The 17,814-nt window shown below is 64.2% G+C and overlaps 4 protein-coding genes across 4 annotated transcripts; 2 read left to right on the plus strand and 2 right to left on the minus strand.

Annotated features, from left to right (window-relative positions):
- Positions 1 to 60: 60 nt before the first annotated feature.
- On the plus strand, positions 61 to 4,762 carry CHLRE_05g247200v5 (uncharacterized protein). Its single transcript, XM_043062533.1, has one exon. It carries the CDS (start codon positions 399 to 401, stop codon positions 3,339 to 3,341), a length of 2,943 nt encoding a protein of 980 aa, XP_042924616.1. The 5' UTR covers positions 61 to 398; the 3' UTR covers positions 3,342 to 4,762.
- A 158-nt stretch (positions 4,763 to 4,920) lies between these two features.
- CHLRE_05g247150v5 (uncharacterized protein) lies at positions 4,921 to 7,432 on the plus strand. The gene is made up of 4 exons (XM_043062532.1): positions 4,921 to 5,257; positions 5,594 to 5,935; positions 6,226 to 6,448; positions 6,860 to 7,432. Exons 1-4 carry the CDS (start codon positions 5,125 to 5,127, stop codon positions 7,059 to 7,061), a joined length of 900 nt encoding a protein of 299 aa, XP_042924617.1. The 5' UTR covers positions 4,921 to 5,124; the 3' UTR covers positions 7,062 to 7,432.
- A 12-nt stretch (positions 7,433 to 7,444) lies between these two features.
- CHLRE_05g247100v5 (uncharacterized protein) lies at positions 7,445 to 14,970 on the minus strand. The gene is made up of 14 exons (XM_043062531.1): positions 14,473 to 14,970; positions 13,783 to 14,074; positions 13,267 to 13,418; positions 12,567 to 12,649; positions 12,262 to 12,323; positions 11,816 to 11,900; positions 10,654 to 10,739; positions 10,418 to 10,473; positions 10,125 to 10,208; positions 9,756 to 9,977; positions 9,585 to 9,653; positions 9,099 to 9,249; positions 8,706 to 8,914; positions 7,445 to 8,166 (listed from the first exon to the last, which is right to left on the minus strand). The coding sequence occupies exons 1-14, from the start codon at positions 14,944 to 14,946 to the stop codon at positions 7,897 to 7,899; spliced, it is 2,295 nt and encodes a 764-aa protein (XP_042924618.1). The 5' UTR covers positions 14,947 to 14,970; the 3' UTR covers positions 7,445 to 7,896.
- Positions 14,971 to 15,024: 54 nt separating this feature from the next.
- CHLRE_05g247050v5 (uncharacterized protein) lies at positions 15,025 to 17,280 on the minus strand. The gene is made up of 2 exons (XM_001700710.2): positions 16,617 to 17,280; positions 15,025 to 16,406 (listed from the first exon to the last, which is right to left on the minus strand). The coding sequence occupies exons 1-2, from the start codon at positions 17,087 to 17,089 to the stop codon at positions 16,154 to 16,156; spliced, it is 726 nt and encodes a 241-aa protein (XP_001700762.1). The 5' UTR covers positions 17,090 to 17,280; the 3' UTR covers positions 15,025 to 16,153.
- Between the last annotated feature and the right edge of the window lie 534 nt (positions 17,281 to 17,814).

A 17,814-nucleotide genomic window follows, 5' to 3' on the forward strand; every position in this document is an offset into this window, starting at 1 on the left:
GCTAGCGTTTGGCTTGAAGCTGCATAATTTCATACTTGGATGCATCTTCTACAACTTATACGCTCCATCGAAGCCGACTGCGAAAACAGGCAACTAGGAAAAACTCGGGGCACACATTTGGCCCCCCGCATCGATTCCAACGCTGTATCTATGCTGCAAGCAAACATAAAACATGTATTCCTTTAGTTAGGGAGACGTAGAAGCGGGCGCAGCGTTGCCATCAGGCGTGCGCTTTGCACAGAAGTCGCTTCTCTTCCACAAAATGTATAGACGCTATAACATGCCATCTCTCGGGCTCGAAAGAGATTGAAGGGCTGCGGACTCACGCTCGGTTTCGCTGACATTGAGTCGCGGCTTGAGCGCCTCAGTTCTGCCTTTGGGCGCGGCGCCGCGCCGGGATGGGGCGCTACACCTGGCTCATGTTGGATGCCGGCAAGACGCGGGAGCCCGCGCAGCCGGTAAACATGACCTTCGCGGCCGCAGCATTGCGGCGGCACCATTGGGCCTCCCCTGGCGCCTCTCGAGAGGTTGGCGAGGGGACCGGCTGCGCCGCGCCCGAGGACGAGCCGCCCGCGGATGCAGTGGATGAGGTGGAGCTCATATGGAAGAAAGCCGTCGCCGCGCGCACACTCCAGCTTACCGCAGAGCAGCCCGCCACCCCCGCCGCCCGCGCCCCTGCTTCCCCCAAGCCCGACGCCATCCATTCCCAGCCGCCCTCCCGCTCGCTCAACGCGCTCCCACGCAACAGCGCGCTCGGCCGAGCTGACAGCGACTACGCAGCCGTCACGTATTCGCTGCCGCCGGCGCTGTCCTTCTCGCCCTCCGCCGGCGACTTGGCCTCTGTGCTCGCGAGCCGTCGGCGCCTGCAAGGCACGTACCCAGCAGTTCCCCCCGCCGGCGCCATGCCCCCGCCGGGCCCCTTGCCTGACCTGTCCATTCCTGGACAGAGCACCAGTGGTGGTAGCGGCGGCGGCGGTCACGGTGGAGTCGGCGGCGGCGGGCCGCCGCGGCATCAGCCGTTTACGGCGCCAGGCGTTGCATTGGACTCAGACTCCGAAGGTGAAGGCGGTGGCGGCGGCGGCGGCGGGCAGGAAGGTGGGCGGCTGCGACCAGGGCGGCAGCGCAGCCGGTCGTTCTCACAATTCCCCCTCGTCGTCGGCGGCGGCGGTGGTATGAGGGGAGCGGCAGCGGCGGCGTCGGGCGATGACACGCGGAGCGATGATGGGGAGCTGGCGGACGACGACTGTGCCGACGAGCCAGGTGCAACAGAGCCCGGGCTCATGCCGGCAGATGCCGCCGCGGCTGCAGCAACGGCAGTGGCGACGTTTGGGCTGCGGGACTCCACTGGCGTTGCCGGCGTCCGGGCTGTCGGCGCGACCACGGCGGCACTGGTGCGGGCGCTGTCAACAAAGAACGCCCTGGCTGGCGGCGGCCCTGGCGGCGGCGGCGGCGGCGGCGGCCTAGTGGCGGCGCTGCTTAGTAGCAGTGGCGCAGCCAACGGTGGCGGCGGAGCGGGCGGTGGAGGTTTGGGCCTTGCTGGCTTTGCGAGAGGGCTTTTCGGCGGCGGCGCTGGCGCCGCCGGCGGCGGCGCGGGTGGCGGCGGCGGCGCAGAAGTGCCGAGCAGCGTCTCCGACGGCTATGACGCCGGCTGGAGTGCCGGTGGCGGCGGCGGCAATGAGGACGAGGGCGAGGGCGGTGGCGAGGGCGAAGGCGAGGGCGAGGGCCGGGATGGCGGCTGTTTGGTCCTTCCGGTGTTGAGGACGCTGCTGGACATGCAACAGCAGTCAGGCCAGGCCGCGGCCGCGCTGGCACTGTCCGCCGCGCGCGGCAAAGGTGGCAGCGCCGCCAAGCCAAACTCGCACGGCGGCCCATCTGCAGCCACCGCCATCTCGCGACAGGCCTCGCAACTGCTGCGCGCCAGTGCCTCGACCAACCGGCTGATGTCAGCGCAGTCGCCGAACGGCCTGGCTCGGCAGGGCTCAAGCAGCCTAGCGACGACGCCGCCTGGCGGCGGCGGCGGCGGCGGCGGCGGCGTGGCGTCGCCGGGCTGCCGCACCGGCAGCGGCGGCGCCATGCCTGACGGGCTGCGTAGCTCGCCCTCTCGCACTATGCTGATGTCAGCAATGCGACCGTCGCCGCTGGCGCTGCCGCGAAGCGGCGGCGCCGGCGCCGCCGATGACGGTGGTGCTCCTGAGGTCGTTGGCGGCGGCGCTGACGACGGCCTTGACGTCGACACGGCGGCGGCGGCGGCGGCTGTCCCAGGCAGTGGCGGCACCGCCGCCTCCTCGCGCGTGAGGTTGCCTCCCGGCCGGACCAAGTCCTACGGCCCCGGAATGCTGCCGTCACCGGCGGCGGCGCTGCCGGTGGGCTCGCCACAGGGTGGAGGGCCTCGCGGCTCGCCCATCCCACGCACCAGCGGCGGCGGCAGCGGTGGCGGCGGCGGCGGCGGCGGCCTGCACTCGCCCGGCGGGCCGCGCGCCAGCACCAGCACAGGGCTGCTGCCGCCAGCCGCCACAGCCAGCCCGAGGTCCCTTACAGCCGGCGTGGGCATGGGGCTGGGACTGGCAGGGAGCAGCTCGCCTGGGGCTTCGCCGCTCGGCTCTGCTGCAGCGGCGGCTGCGGTGGGGCTGGGAGGCGCCGGTGGTGGGGGCGGGCTGCCGAGCCCGAGTGCGGCGGGTGTGAAGGGCAGCCCCAGAGGGAGCCGTTTCAGTTGGGCGAACAAGCTGGCGGGCCGGGGGCCGTTTGAGTCGCCCGGATACAACGGCGCCACCAGCGGCGGCGGCGCTGCGTCCCCGGACCCGCTGTCGCCTGCCGCCGCCGTGGCGGAAGCCGCAGCGACTACACTGGGTGGCGTTGGCGGCGGCATCATTGGCGGCGGCGGCGGTGCAGGCATGTACGCCACCGACGCCGCATTCGGCCGCTCAGCCAGCCCCGCGCCCGGGCTCGCAACGACCTTCTCCGTTGACAGCGGCGCCGCCGCAGCCGCGGCAGCCGCAGCCGCCACGCGCCGCCGCCAGATGCTGACGGAAGCGCCTCCGCCGCCGGTGTCGTCGCATCCGCCGCAGCCGCTGCCGCTGCGCGGGCCCGTTGCGCTGACGGTGCCGCCCGGCCGGCGCACCTACACAGGTGTCGGGGCAAGTGCTGGGGCGGCGGTCATGGGGGCGCCGCCGCCCGTGTTTGGCGAGCCGCTGGGGTCGGGGACGGGGGGTTTGGGGGGCTTGGGGGGGCTGGTGGGGTCGAGTTTTAAGCGTGCGGGGCCACAGCAGCAACGAGATGTGGGTGTCGCGCAGCTGCTGCAGCCGGACATAGGGTCGCTGCTTGGGGGCCATGGCGTGGGGTGAGGTGAGGCGAGGTAGAACCTTGCTTGCGGAGAAAGGAGACGACCGGAGAAGATTAGGAGGGAGAGGGAGAGAGAGTGGAGCTGGTGACAGCGGATTTATATTTATGCGCGCGTGTGATGCACGACTGCCTATGTGTGGCGTGGTTGTGGGGTGCGGGGTGGGCTAAGTTGCAGATAACGTTGTGGCTCTGGGCAAGGACATTGGCACTGACACATTCTACGAAATGACCATTCATGCACGCGTGCGATTCATGGCACCGGCTTGTAGTCAGTCCTTGACTCGACAGGGGATTAGCTAGGTAGTTAGCTGTCAGGTAGAAACACGTGCCCCTGTTGATTAGCTAGGTATTAAGCTGTCAGTGGCGCCTGAGGAACACGTGCCTCAGAGTATGCAGCGCGCGACTAGGGCGGGGCATAGACATGGATCTTGAGGCTGTGGTGAGTTGTGAGCTGGGATCGGTGTGCTGGGCCTTACAAGGTGGCCCCGAGTCAGGGAGACGCACAAAGTACCGGTACCTGAGTCAGGGAGACGCACAAGGTACCGGTACCCAAGTCAGGGAGGCGCTAGCCCAGTTGCCTTGGGGCAGTCGGGCGGTGTACGGGTGGTTCAGGTGCGAGCTGGTGGGTGGTGGAAGCAAGGTGGAGGTGTATAACGTGACGATGGCTGGACGGAGGGCGGGCCGGCGGGGGCAGGGGCGTTGGGCGGGGGGCTGAGGATGGAATGCGGATGGATGTGCGATGGGACAGTGTCAAGGCAGGTCCACGAGGCAGGTCTGTGAAGCCCCGTAGGGTGCAGCTGATTCCCAGACCCCAGCCGATGGCAAACAATTTGCAACGGCAGGGCAGGAGTGCGCGGCTGGTCGAACGCCGGAGTTATTGAGGATGGAATGAGGATGGAATAAGGATGGAATAAGGATGGAATGAGGAAGGAATGAGGATGGAATAAGGATGAAATGAGGATAGACGCCCAATGGACCCGTGTGGACGGCAGCTCTGCACATGGAAGGGTCGGGTCGCGGGTAGTGAGCCGGCGCCCGGCGGTGTGCGTATAAGTGGGTAGTAGGCTGGTAGGCTAGAAGTAGTGGGTAAGTGGGTGGTGGGCTACGGTGGGCTTAAAGTTTGTCGGCTGGTTGTGAGTTGCGGGTAGCGAGATTAGTTCTCCCACGTGCCGCAGGCGCGGTACGCTGTACGGTGGCAGTGGACGGGTAGTGAGTGGTAGTGGAAAGGGATCAAGAGAATCGTGTGAGACGCGGCCCTGTGGCCTAGTTAGTAGGGTCCCACCCCAGTAGTGTTCTGCTGCCCGGTTGCAACCTCGGCGGCGCCTGGCACAAGGCCATCGCCAGCCAAAGCAGGCTGGAGAATAGTGCCATGCCAGGTCATGGCAACAGGGGCGCAAAGAGTTTGTTTCATATAAAATGGACACGGGCGCGATGCCTCAGCAGCGCGGCCGCCCCCACGCTGCACGTCACGACCGGCGTGGCGGGCAGGCGCCCGGGAGCTTTGGACTGCAACGATTGAGGGTCGGCAGCCGTGCAAGCGACCCAACCCTCGATTTTCAAGCCATAGCCGCTACCTCGCCGATTATAACACAGCTTGTATTGTAAGGCACTATGACTGCACTACCGTGCTGACATACCAATTTTGCCTGCCAAATTGCGACTCTCACCGCTGACCGTGTGAGCAATTCCACGGCCATACCGCCATTATTACTGAAGTTGTAGTAATACATTAGCTGGCACATAGCAGACTCAATCTTGCGCTATCACCGGAGAATGCCTGGGAAAATGCTTGGCCTCTGCCCCTCACCTCCCCAAGCATGCGTGCGACGACAATCATTGTGTCTAGGGAAGCACGTATCAAGTCGCGCGCGGCTCAGGAGACCTGCGCTTGGGCCCTGCGGCGCGGCGTCGACGTCGGGTGAGGCGCAAGTTGACTTACTTGTCCGGTGTCCTACTCGGCGGTCCACCACAGCTCGAACGCTGAGGCACGCCGGGACGGGTTTGATTTATGGGGATGGCCGAGTGTAGGGGAAATGGGGAGGGGGGCTCACGGAGGGCTCCTGCGGAAGGGTTCCCGTGGCACGGTAGGCGGCACGGCACGCTACCTGGCCAGGGAGAGGGGTGGCACGCCACGCGCACCATGAAAACAGTCTTGAAGGAGTACAAGCGAACGCACTTACAGCGTACCGTTGCTTAGGCACTCGCACATTACCGTGTTATACCATTTGTGCGGCTGCTGCGCTTGCGCTCGCAGGGGGGGCGAGCGCTACCTCGTCGCCCTCCTGTGAGCCGCCGCTGGTGACGCTGGAGGAGGTGCAGCGCGCCGCGCGCCGCCGCGGCATGAGCGTCAGCGTCAAAGATCTGGGGCCCTTCTACCGCGTCGTGTGCCGCGACCTCAGCGGCAGTAGCAGCAGCAGCAGCCAGGCCGGAGGCAGCAGCAGCAGTAGCAGTGGCGGCAGTAGCAGTGGCATGGGCGGCGGCCAGGCGGGAGACGAGGAGGGCGGGCGGGTGTTGGGGGTTACCACTGGGTTCGTGGCGCCGCTGTTTGGCATCATGCATTGCGACACGTTGCAGATCTTCACCAGGGGCCTCAAGGGTGAGCTGAGCGTCGCTTGCCTGGGGGGTTGGGGTGGGGTTTGCGGGCGAGGAACACATGTGAAGGGCTAGGGGCGTCATGCCAGAATCACACACACACACACACACACACACACATAAACAACACATACACACACGTGTGTACATGCGCGCACAAATACACGCCATCGTACGCCACGACATGTGCACGCCGCAAGGCCTTAGAGCCCTAGAGCCCTAGAGCCAGTCCTTCACGCGATGTCTTTTCTTTTGTCATCCCTTACATTGTTTCCTGCCTGCCTTCCTTCACAGGCGGCGAGGGGCAGCGGGTGCGGGGCGGCACGCTGGGACTGGGGCTGCTGCTGGGGGGCGCCACGTTCGCATACGGGCACGCGCGTGGCTGCCGTACGGCCGAGATCCTGGCGATCAATGATGATGACTCATGGCACGAGCGGCTTGTGCGGTACTACTCGTACTTTGGATTCAGGCCGGTGTGCCGGGTCGGCGGCAACGGCCTGTCAGACTTGCCGCACATGTGAGAGGCGGGCTGTGGCTGGGTGCATGGGCATCAGCGATTGGACGTGTGGGCTGTAGGTGTTACAGTTACAGTGGGAAGGGAGTGGCGGGTCAGCGCGGGTGTGGGGAGGTCGGGATGGGGCGGGGTGGCGTGGGCAAGGGGCACGGGGCCAGACAGGACGCATACCACGTACGGTACCCCAGAAGGGCTGCGCTGCCTGCACCACTGACTGGGGTTGTGGCCCCAGGAGACGATTCCTTTATTATTGGGACCTACCGTACTTCATTGCGCTCGGGCACATTAACCCCTCTCTTGACCCATCTTGCTTTACTTGGGATTAGAGAAAACTACCCGCTTGCACATGCCGCTTGCACCCTCCTGACCCCTCCTGGCCCTTCTTCCTGCACCCTCCACACACACACACGCCAGGCTGGTGTGGGGCGGCGAGGGCACGCGTATGGACGCGGACATCCGCGTCATGCTGCGCAAGTGGACGCCGGCACTCCGGCGGACGGCGGAGGGGCGGGACGGCGGCAGCGAGGGAGGGAGCGGGGGCGGCAGAGAGGGAGGGAGCGAGGCGGGCGGGGAAGAGAAGGCGGGGGAGGGAGCGAGGCGCGTGGCCGCATTGTGAGGGAGCAGCAGCGGAGTGCTCGGTGCTTGGACCTACAGGACTTGCAACCACAGGGGACGGTCGGGCTGGGCTCTTTGTGGGAAGCGACATGTGTGGGCGGAGGCGTACTGTGGCCACCGGGGGTTTCATGTGGTGGACTCGTGGGGAAATTGGTGTGCCAGCGTTCTGTGTGGGGGCGTGTCAGCACCGTGGCAATGTGCGGATCACTGTAAACGGCCAGGAGGGATGTTGCGGGACCTAGCATACGGGGCGGGCCTTGATCGATCACAGCTTTTCATGGTACGCTATTTTTTATCGTAGAAGAAGAAAAAACTCGGGAACACTTGTCATGGTACGAACATCAACATCATCTTGAACATCATCAGGTCCTCAAGCCTTGTGTGCTCAGAGCATAGCTGATTAGCTGACCAACCTAGACTTGTGCAACGTACACGGCGGCGCATGACCGCACGGCCCGCCTGTCCATTCCTCATCCAGCCTAACCCCCAGCGACGTGGCAACATGTGGGCGAGGGCCTCACAGCCCACCCATGTACAGCCCACAGCCAAACAGCACACAGCCGCCGCGGCCAGCTTGCAACTCATTATTAGCGACCAGCCGAAGGCACCCTCTATGTGCAGCCATCACTTGTCAGGCTACCGCAGCCCCCAGCTACAGCCAACAGCTACAGCCCACAGCTACAGCCCACAGCTACAGCCCACAGCTACAGCCCACAGCTACAGCCCACAGCTACAGCCCACAGCTACAGCCCACAGCTACAGCCCACAGCTACAGCCCACAGCTACAACCAACAGCTACAACCAACAGGCCACAGGCCACAGCCACCCTGCTATACCTACCGCAGCCCCAGCCCCTCGCGGAAGGCCCGAGTGACCGGCCGCCCCGCCATGACCGCCCCCACCACACCGCTCACAAGGTTGGGCTGGGCAGGCGCCCACAGCTGCACACCCTCACCATCACCTCCTCCTCCACCCCCACCTCCTCCTCCTCCCCCACCTCCTCCTCCACCCCCACCTCCTCCCCCACCGCCCCCTCCTCCTCGCGGCAGTAGCATGCCGTCCATCCAGGCCGCACGCGCCAGCAGCCAGGAGCGCACAGCCGCCACCTGCGTGGGAGATTGGGCATGTGTGCGTGTGAGAGGATGAGCGTGTGTGTGCAATTATGTTCGTTCGAGAGTGTGTACACATATGATACCGCATGCCCCCTAGCAGGGGTCATATCTTACTATCGGGGTGATGTCTAGCTCCAGACAAAAACGGCCGGGTGGCCGCTGTCTTTTGTCTGGGCACATAGCGGTTTGGGAGCTTCTCCATAGGAATTCGGACAAAACCCGCCCCAAACCCGGGCCAACAAAGTCTCGCTTCAGACATTAGCCCCCAGGAGGAATGTCTAGGAAACAGCCAAAATGGCCGATTAATGTCTGGAGACATTAAGATAACCCCCCAAACCGCCATGTGCCCAGACAAAAGACGGCGGCCACCCGGCCGTTTTTGTCTGGAGCTAGACATTACCCCAAAAACAAGATACGACCCCTGCCCCAGCCCCCAGCCCCCAGCCCCCAGCCCCCCACAACCCCAGCCCCCAGCCCCCAGCCTCCACACCCCCACTCCCCACCCCCCATCCCCCCAACCGCCATCCACACACCTCGTCCTGCCACGACCCCCTCGCGGGCGGCAGCGTCACAAATCGCTGACCCGAGCGCACCAATTGCGGCGGCCAGCGCCGCGCGTTGCGTGCCACCGCTGGTGCTTCGCCACCGCCACCACTGCCGCCGCCTGCCCCATCCCCCGCCTGCAGCTGCCATCGGAGCCCGTCCACCGCCGCCGCCAGTGCCGAGTCTGACCAGGCGCCGCCTGTGTGTGGGGCGAGCAGGGAGATCGCCAGCGAGCATTGTTGCAGCCTTCGACGCGTAAAACGTTGTCGATTGTGCATGTGCGCATTATGAGCTTGTTATAGAATGTCGTGGGTGAGCGTGGAAGGCGCGAGTGTGTGTGTTTAGGTATGTGCAATGGTGGGCTGTCTGCCTGCGTGCCGCACCTTGAGGGCTGCGCAGCTGCCTCCAGCGCTCCGCCACCTCCGCCCGCCACCAGGCCGCCCGCGCCAGCTCGCCGTACCACTGCGCCGCCGCGCCGCTGTTCTGTACGGCGGCGGCGGCGTAGCGCCAGCCGCAGCCGCTGGGCGAGGTCACCTGTTGAGTGGTAAGGGGGGAGCAGGCGGGTGGGGTGGGTTGTAAATACCCGCCCAAACGAAGCCAAACTAGCGGAGCACAGACAGAGGCGTTAGTTGCAAGCGATAATACTTGGGGTGGGGTGGAGTGGGGTGGGGTGGGGTGGGGTGGGGTGGGGTGGGGTGAGGCGGGGTAAGGTGAGGTGAGGTGGGGTGGGGTGCGTGGCAGACTGGCGAGGTTGCAATCCCGAGCTCTCCTCGTCTCCCCCTCTTGCATCCACACAGGGATGCCCAAACTCCACACGCCCCCACACGCCCCCACACGTACGCCCTCATCAGCTCCACGCCCAACCGCACCTCGGCCTCGTTTCCGAATGCCAGGTTCTTGTCCCACACCGGCCCCGCCGTCAGCGGCTTGCCGGCGTCCTGTTGATGAAATTGTGGAGTGGAGTGGCGTGGCATGAATTGAAGTGAAAGCACGCGCCCACCGTCACGCATAGCCACACGCATAGCCACACACACACACACCTTGTAGAAGAAGACGCTGGACACGTATCCATCATAGTCACACGCCAGTTCCGTGTGCAGCAGGAAGTCAACCAGGGAGGACACGTCGGCGGCGCCCGCCAACCGCTGCCGGCTCGGCCCGCCGCCGCCGCCGCCGCCATTGTCGTGGGCGTTGGCGGCGGCCGCCAGTGCCGACACCTGGCTTGCGGCATAGCCCCACACGCTAGACGGGGCGCGCTCTGCCTGCGGTTTGTGTGAGCGTGTGTGTGTGCACTTCGCTGTGAAAATGTCTGCCCGCATCGCAAGGGCGTTCCAAACTGGCACGCACATACACACACAAACACACACAAACACACGCACACACACGCACACACAATCAAAAGGCCGCACCTTGGGGTACTTGAAGTCCACCCGTGTGGGCCCCAGCCGCGCCACGGGCGCCGGCAGCTGCTCGCCCAGCTCCGCTGCCCACCACTGCAGCCAGCAGCAAGTGCCGCCGGGCGCGTGTGCGTGTGCGCGTGCGCGTGCGAGGGCGCGTGTGGGGGCGCGTGCGAGGGCGCGAAGTAAGGCGACGCAATCATTCACGGCACGGCCACGGCCCATGATGCAAGCGAGCGACCTCATCCCTCGCATCAAGCACCTGCACCATGTATGCACACACGCACACACACGCACACACGCACCTGTGTGGCGGCGGCGTTGGACAGCTCGAGGATGAGGCCGCCGGCGGAGGGGTTGGCTGCGGAGGGAGGGAGGGAGGCTTTTGTTTCGACCCTTCCCGGAAAGATGCAGATTGCCGCATGCAGCAGCGGCGGCGGCGGCTGCACACGCACGCACCACGGTGCCACGGCGGCCCAACCTGTGTACGGCACGGCACGGTACGGCATGCCCCCCACACCCACCCAGCCAGCCCGCCCACCTCCGGCGGCCTCCGGCTGTAGCATCGGCTGCAGCTCCAGCCGCCCCCGACCCCGCGCGATGGGCTCCGTCAGCGCATACACCCCCCTGCGTGTGTACGCGTGTGTGTGTGTGTGTGTGTGTGTGTGTGTGTGTGTGTGTGTGTGTGTGTGTGTGTATATATATGTGTGTGTGTGTGTGTGTGTGTGTGTGTGTGTGTGTGTGTGTGTGTGTGTGTGTGTGTGTGTGTGTGTGTCTGCGTGCAGGAAGACGATGTGTATGGTATGTGGGGCGGGGGCACCATCTCCGCAACCCCAAACAAGTCAGCCACCTACCCGCCAGCCTGCTGTGCGCCTAGGCCCCCACTCCTATCCCATCACGCGACCAGCACGCACCACCACGCACCACCACCACCACCACCACCGCGCACCACCACCACGCACCCTGTTGTAGCGCATATGGTTTTATGCGATAGAATATGACACGATACGACTGGGGCTATTCTAGTGAAGAGTCTAGAACCTGCGTTGTGTGTCCAGGGATGGGCCGCTGCATGGAGTCGGGCGCTCGGCGACACTTGCAACAGTCCTAACTGGCCGGCAGCCAGTAACATAGGTGACCTGTGGTCCTGTGCACTGGCCCTGCTACGGTTCTTAGGGCAATAGCCGCCTGCAACATTTGCTGCCCTAAGAGTGCGCCGAATCGCTCTCTTAGCAGTTCGTTCTGATCTCCGCGTGCCCTGGATTGGCCAGCACATCTGCGGCTGCTTCTCTGCGCCGCCTTGCTTCGCCCGGTCGATCATCGACCAATGCGGGACGTCTGCGCCGCACATGTCTCAGGAGGACATCGCCACTATTAGCAAGCTACTTCAGGGTATCTCGGTCAGCATTTCGTTTGGCAAGATGTCCGCTTCAGGTACACGCCGCTCACGCGATGAAGGCGTCATCGCATGAGCGGCGCGTACCCGGAGTGGACGTCTTGCCAATCGAGATGCTGACCGAGATACCCTCCAGCAGCTTGCTACTACGGACGATCTCTTCCTGAGACATGTGCGGTGCAGACGTCTCGTATTGGCCCGCTCTAATTGGCAGAGCCGCACAACCCACCCCCAACCCCCCCACACCCACACCCACACCCGCACCACCACCACGCACCACCACCACCACCCACACCCACACCCGCACCTGTAGTGCCGGTCTGTGTCCAGGGTGCTGGAGCCGTCCGTGACCAGGAACAGCTCCACAAACACGCAGTGGGGGGCCCAGCGGCCTGGGGGGGGGGGGGGCGGGAGGGGGTGAGCGAGGAGGGGGAGCGCGGTGAGGGAAAAAAGGGGAGTGGGAGTGTGCGGGGAGGCGTGTGTCGGGGTCGGGGAGGGACGCAAGGGGGGGGGAATAGCGGGCAGGGGGGAAGGGAGGCAGGCAGGGGCGGCAGGGCGCGGGCTTGGTAAGTGTTGAGGGGTGTGTGTAACTACCAGTCCAAACTAAACCGAAGCCCATGCAAAAGGGCGAGGAGGTGAGCGCGCGGGGGCGGGGGAGAGGCGCCATGGCATGTCACTTCAACCTTGTGATGTATTCACTTCATCGTTCATGGACGGCTACCCTGCTGCCCCTGACGACTTCCCAGTTCCCACCTTGGGCACGAGCCAGGGTGAACGCCAGCGCGTCGCGGACTAGCGAGCGGTCCAGTGCGAGGCTGCAACGGCGCATGATGGGGATGAAGGTTCAACAGCTTGCTAGCAGCTAGGGCGGGGGGGGGCAATGGCGAAATCACGTCTCCTGCTGGAACCCTTCTACACAGGCGCGTGCTCACGAACACAAGCATGATACCGTACACACCGTCGGGCCCTACTTTCTTGCAAACGTGGCAAACACACACACACACACACACACACACACACACATACACGCACACACACACACACATGCACACACGCACCTGGACAGCACCCAGTCGGAGGCGGCGGGCATTCCAAGCAGCGACACCTCCTGAGACTGCTTGCCGTCCGGTCCCTGAAGCTCCTGTTGTGGGGCACATGATGAGCGATGTCGTACATACACACAAATGTCAAACGTTCAACGACGCGCGAGAGATTTAAAGCGTCATGTCATTCCCGACAAGCGCCAGCGCACCCCCACCTCCATCTACTCCACACGGTGCTGACCTGCCATGCCCAGCCCAGCCCACCCACTCTGTGTGTTGGGGTCTCGTGACACGCTCGTGTCTTTGCCTTCTTGTTGAAATCGGTGAAACTCCCGGAGCCACTCTTCCCCCAGCCCCCTGCCCGACAGCGCCTCCGCCCCCCACAGCCGCCTCGCCTCAACCCAATGCCCCCACGGCCCCTCGCTCGCGCCCCTGCCCCTCACGCCATGCCACCGCGACCCAGCCATCACGCCGTTCTCGGGAACCCCTCGTGTCGTTGCTTTGTCACTGCGAATGGCAGTGAATCAACCCCCACTCCACTCCGCATCCCCCTATTGCATTGGCTTCGGTTTAGTTTGGGCTGGTATCTGCAACCCTCCCTTTCCCTCCCACCGTGACTGGGTGGACTTTTTCATTAGGCCCGGGCACATAAACACTCCCCCCCACACACACGCACCAGCGCGAAGCTGTCCCATCGCACACCACACACACGCACCAGCGCGAAGCTCTTCTTGTCCACTGCCTGGGAGGACCGCCCGCGCAGCTCGGCGGCAGCGGCGCCCGCGTACTGCGGCGCCAGGCCACAGCCCAGGCAGCAGCCCCAGCCCCAGCCCGACCCGTCCAAGCCGCCCGTACCGCCGCCAGCAGCTGTAGATTCACATGCAAATAAGTGTCAGGGCTTTACCATACAGGGTCACGGGTATAAGTAGAAGTAGAAGATAGCGCGGCAAAGACAGAGACAGTAGAAGTATAGCGCGGCAAAGACAGAGGCAGTAGAAGTACAACACGGCAAAGACACCCGTTTGGCGTTCGCGGCAGCCCTACCTAAGTACCTATGCAGGGCCACAGGGACAGGAAGGAAGGCACGGCAAAAACGTCCGTGGTGTTTGCGCGGCAGCCCTACCAATGCAACGGATTTGCGTGTGCAATTTGTGCATGTGGCCCATGCTTGGCGCCAGGCTTCCCTACAGGAAACGTGCGTCATCTTCCCAGCCCACACCCAGACCCGCACCTGCAGACGTCGCGGTAGCATTGCTCTCGGCGGCTCCGCCACCCGAGCTTTCAGCCAACTTGCGAGCCGCGCCCCCACCACCACCATCGCTTCCACGCCCATCGCCTCCACTCCCACCCCCACCACCATCGCTTCCGCCACCGCCACCGCCCCCGGGCCCGCAGCCGCTGACCAGCAGTGCTGCGGGCGCCTTGGGCTCGTTGGGCAGCGGGCGATCTGCCGCTAGCACCAGCACCGGCAGCGGGCTGGAGAAGGCGGGCAGCTGCTGCTGCAGCGAGCGCAGGTCGTAGGCCTGTGTGTGTGCGCGTGTGTGTGTGTGTGTGTGTGTGTGTGAGCGTGTGCATGTGTGTGTGTGAGCGTGTGCATGTGTGTGTGTGTGGTTGTGTGTGTGTGTTTTGTGTGTGTGTGGCTGTGTGTGTGTGTGTGTGAGCGTGTGTGTGTGTGTGTGTGTGTGTGTGTGTGTGTGTAAGATAGCAAAAGGCAGGGCAGGTAGGGGTGCGTAGGCCGGCTGTGTGAGCGGTATGGGCGAAGGCAGACACATGCGTACGGTTTGGTGTGCCGTTGGTGCGCATGTGGGGTCATCCAAATGCGCCACGCCCATACGTATCCTATTGTACCGTGTGCCCATCTGCGCAAGCGGGGACACGTAGTGTACTTGCGAGGTCATTTGTACCTAGCTAGTATGCCCACCTGTGCAAGTTGGGACGCCACCGCCGCCGCCACGACCAGCAGCAGCGCCGCCTGTTGCCGCTGCTGGTGCCGCCGCCACCTCCTCCGCCATGACCAGCCGCCGCCGCCGCCACTGCTGCCGCCGCCGCTGCCAAGGGGCTCACTAGGGGCAGCCGCCTTGCCAGCATAACGTTTTCCCGCGGCGGCAGCGGTGGCGGCGGCGGCGGCGGCCGCAGTCAGCCCCCTGCTGCTGACAGAGCTGCCGCCGCCGGTAGCGATCGCCCTTTCGCCAACGCAGCCTCTGCTGCCGCCTCCGCCTCTGCAGCTGCGGTGAGTGATGTGACTGCCGAGCTCCGTTCTCCTTACTGCGGTGGGTCCGTGTGGCCGCGGCCCCACTTGCCGTCGAGGGGCCTGTAACGCCGAGGGTGCTGTAACTTGCTGTTTGTGCTGGTGCAGCGGCCCCAAGTCGCGGCCGCGGCCGCCAAGCCCCGCCATCTGCAGCGGTGGCGGCGGCTGCGGCATTCCCTGCCCCTGGCTGCTTTCTTCTTCAAAGAGTGACGTAGCTAGCGAATATTCGAAGCGACCGAGACAAGACCAAGAACAGCAAAACTAGCAACAGGAGGGAAGAGCCGAGAAAATCAATCTGAGTTTCCGTGGGTCTGATGTCGCCCTGTCACCTTGCACTTGGATCTGGAACCAAAGTACCAAACCATGTGTCCACACCCTCCAAATTCATTATGCCTAATAACCGTGCCAAGCAATCAATGAACACGTGCATCCAGCCAGCCTGCGAGGACTTGACACACACAAATAAGCTCACCAAGCTCATACCGGTAAACCGATTCTCCTTATCTCGGCCACGCCCCTCGCCGTGTCTGTCACGCCGCCTCCTGCACACCTACCTGCCACACAGCAGGGGTTACCATAGGGGTTATTCACACAGGGGTCACCAACAGGGGTCCGAACACATACAGATCCACAGACACCACACAGCTCGGTAGCCAACCTGCCCCTTACCCCGCCGTCCCATCGCACACAGCTCGGTAGCCGTCCTCCCGTGAGGACGAACATCGCGCACGCTTCCATCACGAACACCGTGCACGCGTTCATCACCATCCCCGCAGTCCAGCCCCTGCTGCCCACACGCGCCGATCTGCCGCCGGGCCCAGCAGCTTGTTGGTCGATCGCCCTTGCCGCCATGGCTCTGTCCAGCAGTTCATACAGCCCACCACCAACCAGGTGTAAGTTCCCCTGTCGTACTTCACAGGTAGGCCGCAACGCACGCTGCAGTCCCCAGCTCACGCGCTGCCTGCCCGCCGGCCCCGTATACACACACAGACGTCGCATTCTACCTAAGCACATCCATCATCCATGCACCTTGAAAACTGTTGAGCTTGGCCTCAGGCACAGCGCCTAGCCCCGGTGCCGCCCCCACCAACTGCCAAGCCCCCTCACGGACCCCCCCAACGCACAGCCCACCTCCTTCACCACCCCCATCCCTGCCGACCCAGCCCCTATGTTCCTGCGCTGTTCCTTGTGGACGTCGGCACTTCATACTTGTAAACTCACCACTCCATTCTCCACACCAACACCTTTCCCCCCTCTGCCTGTTCTCCGCTAGTGCAGCTTGTTATGGTTTAGCTTGGGCTGTTACCTCCAACCTCCCCCTCCCCTTCCCCATCCCCCTCATTTCTCCATCCCCCTAGCTGCCGTGGCACGCCTCGCCGCGCACCAGCGGCGGCGCCGCGCCCAGCCCGCCCCGGTCCGTGGCGAAGGCCCAGTGCCCCGCTCCAAAGCCCAGCAGCACCGCCGCAAACACGCCGGCGTTCATGGACATGACTGCCAGCATGAGACAGTAGGCCAGGCCCAGGCCCAGCACGTGCAGCCCAGCCTGCAGCAGCCGTTCGGCCGAGGCGGCGGCGGCGGCGGCGGAGAGGGCGGCGGAGGGCGCCGGCCTGCTTGGCGGAGAGCGGGGCGTTTGGAGGAAGTTGGGGTTTTCTGACAGGGTGTTAGGCAGCACATGAGAGAGTGTGTGTGTTTGTGTGTGTGCTGCATTGCTGCCTACACAGCCTCCGCCACGGCTTGGCAGTTCGCATCACCACCACCAACACCGCCACCTCTAGCTAGCTGGCCGCTCGTCCCGCCCGCCGCGTGTCGCCACTCACTTCTGTCCGTGCCCGTGCCGCAGCGCCTCCGCATCCTCGCCTAGGCCCGCATTAGTCAGGCCCAGTCGTGCGCGGCGGTACACCGCCAGTCCCTCGTGTACCGCCGCTAGAATGGCCAGCCCGGCGAGCACAGCGAGGTAGGATGCTATCGTGTCGGTGGAGAGCCCAGCAAACCAGAAGGTCACGCGATAGCCGTACTCGAACACCATGACCATAGGCATGCCAGAGCCGTGGGAGTGGGCGGGAGCCGGTGCGGGAGCGCTGCTGCTGCCGTGCGCGGATGGAGCGGGCGTGTTGCTAGCGCCGTGGCTGTGCGCGGCATGGTCATGGCCCGCGTGCGCGGCCACACCCGCCATACTATTGCGCAGCTCGTGCGGACTACTGCCACGAAACATGGGTGTGAACACCAGCAGCGTGGCTACGAGCGCTAGCATGACCAGGTTCGCCGCGAGCGGGAGTGCGGGCAACCCCATTCTCGGGCTTGCTTGCACCGGCAAGGGCTCCGCGCGCGCAGGTCTAAAGAGCTGACGAGCTCTACGATTAGCCAGTTATACTTGATAATGCCTCGGGCGCCGTGAGAGACTATCAAAGTTGGGCGGGAGTAGAAATGTTGCGAAAACTACGCCGCTTGCTGCGTGCGCCTAGGATATCCGTGTGACTTCACAAGAGGCTTAAATTTATACGTAGATGCGGTGGTCAGTCTCTGCGGAAGAAGGTCGGCACCCATGCGCGCGCAACCGTGCCAGTTGGCTGAGTTGGGGACCGTGGGTATGGAGATAAGCCCCCTTCTGACGCCAGGCCGGGTCTAGTGAGGGCAGCTGATGCGCCAGCTACTTAAAGGGCACTTGCGAACTTCTTGGAAGGTCGTACGAAGAAACGGTACTTGAAAAGTGCTCCGCCGCTGCCCCCGCCAAAAGAAGGGGCCCCCTCCAAAAGAAGCTAACCAGGAGCAACTCCACGGAGTAACCCCTCCCCCAGCCATACTTCAAGCGGCCCCAAGCATCAGTGACCTGCATGCAGGTCACGCCTTTTGCAAGTTCGGCTTGGGCAGAAGGCCCAGCGGGCGATATGCCGGGAGGCGCAGCCATGCCATCAAGAGCGCCTGTACGTGCGACTGCCCAACACATGCAGCCGTCCCACGTCGTCCTTCAGGCGTCCACAGTGACACACACTGGGCAATGCATGCAGTATGGCGAAT

Source organism: Chlamydomonas reinhardtii, chromosome 5 (assembly GCF_000002595.2).
Source record: "Chlamydomonas reinhardtii strain CC-503 cw92 mt+ chromosome 5, whole genome shotgun sequence".
Taxonomy (NCBI): domain Eukaryota; kingdom Viridiplantae; phylum Chlorophyta; class Chlorophyceae; order Chlamydomonadales; family Chlamydomonadaceae; genus Chlamydomonas; species Chlamydomonas reinhardtii.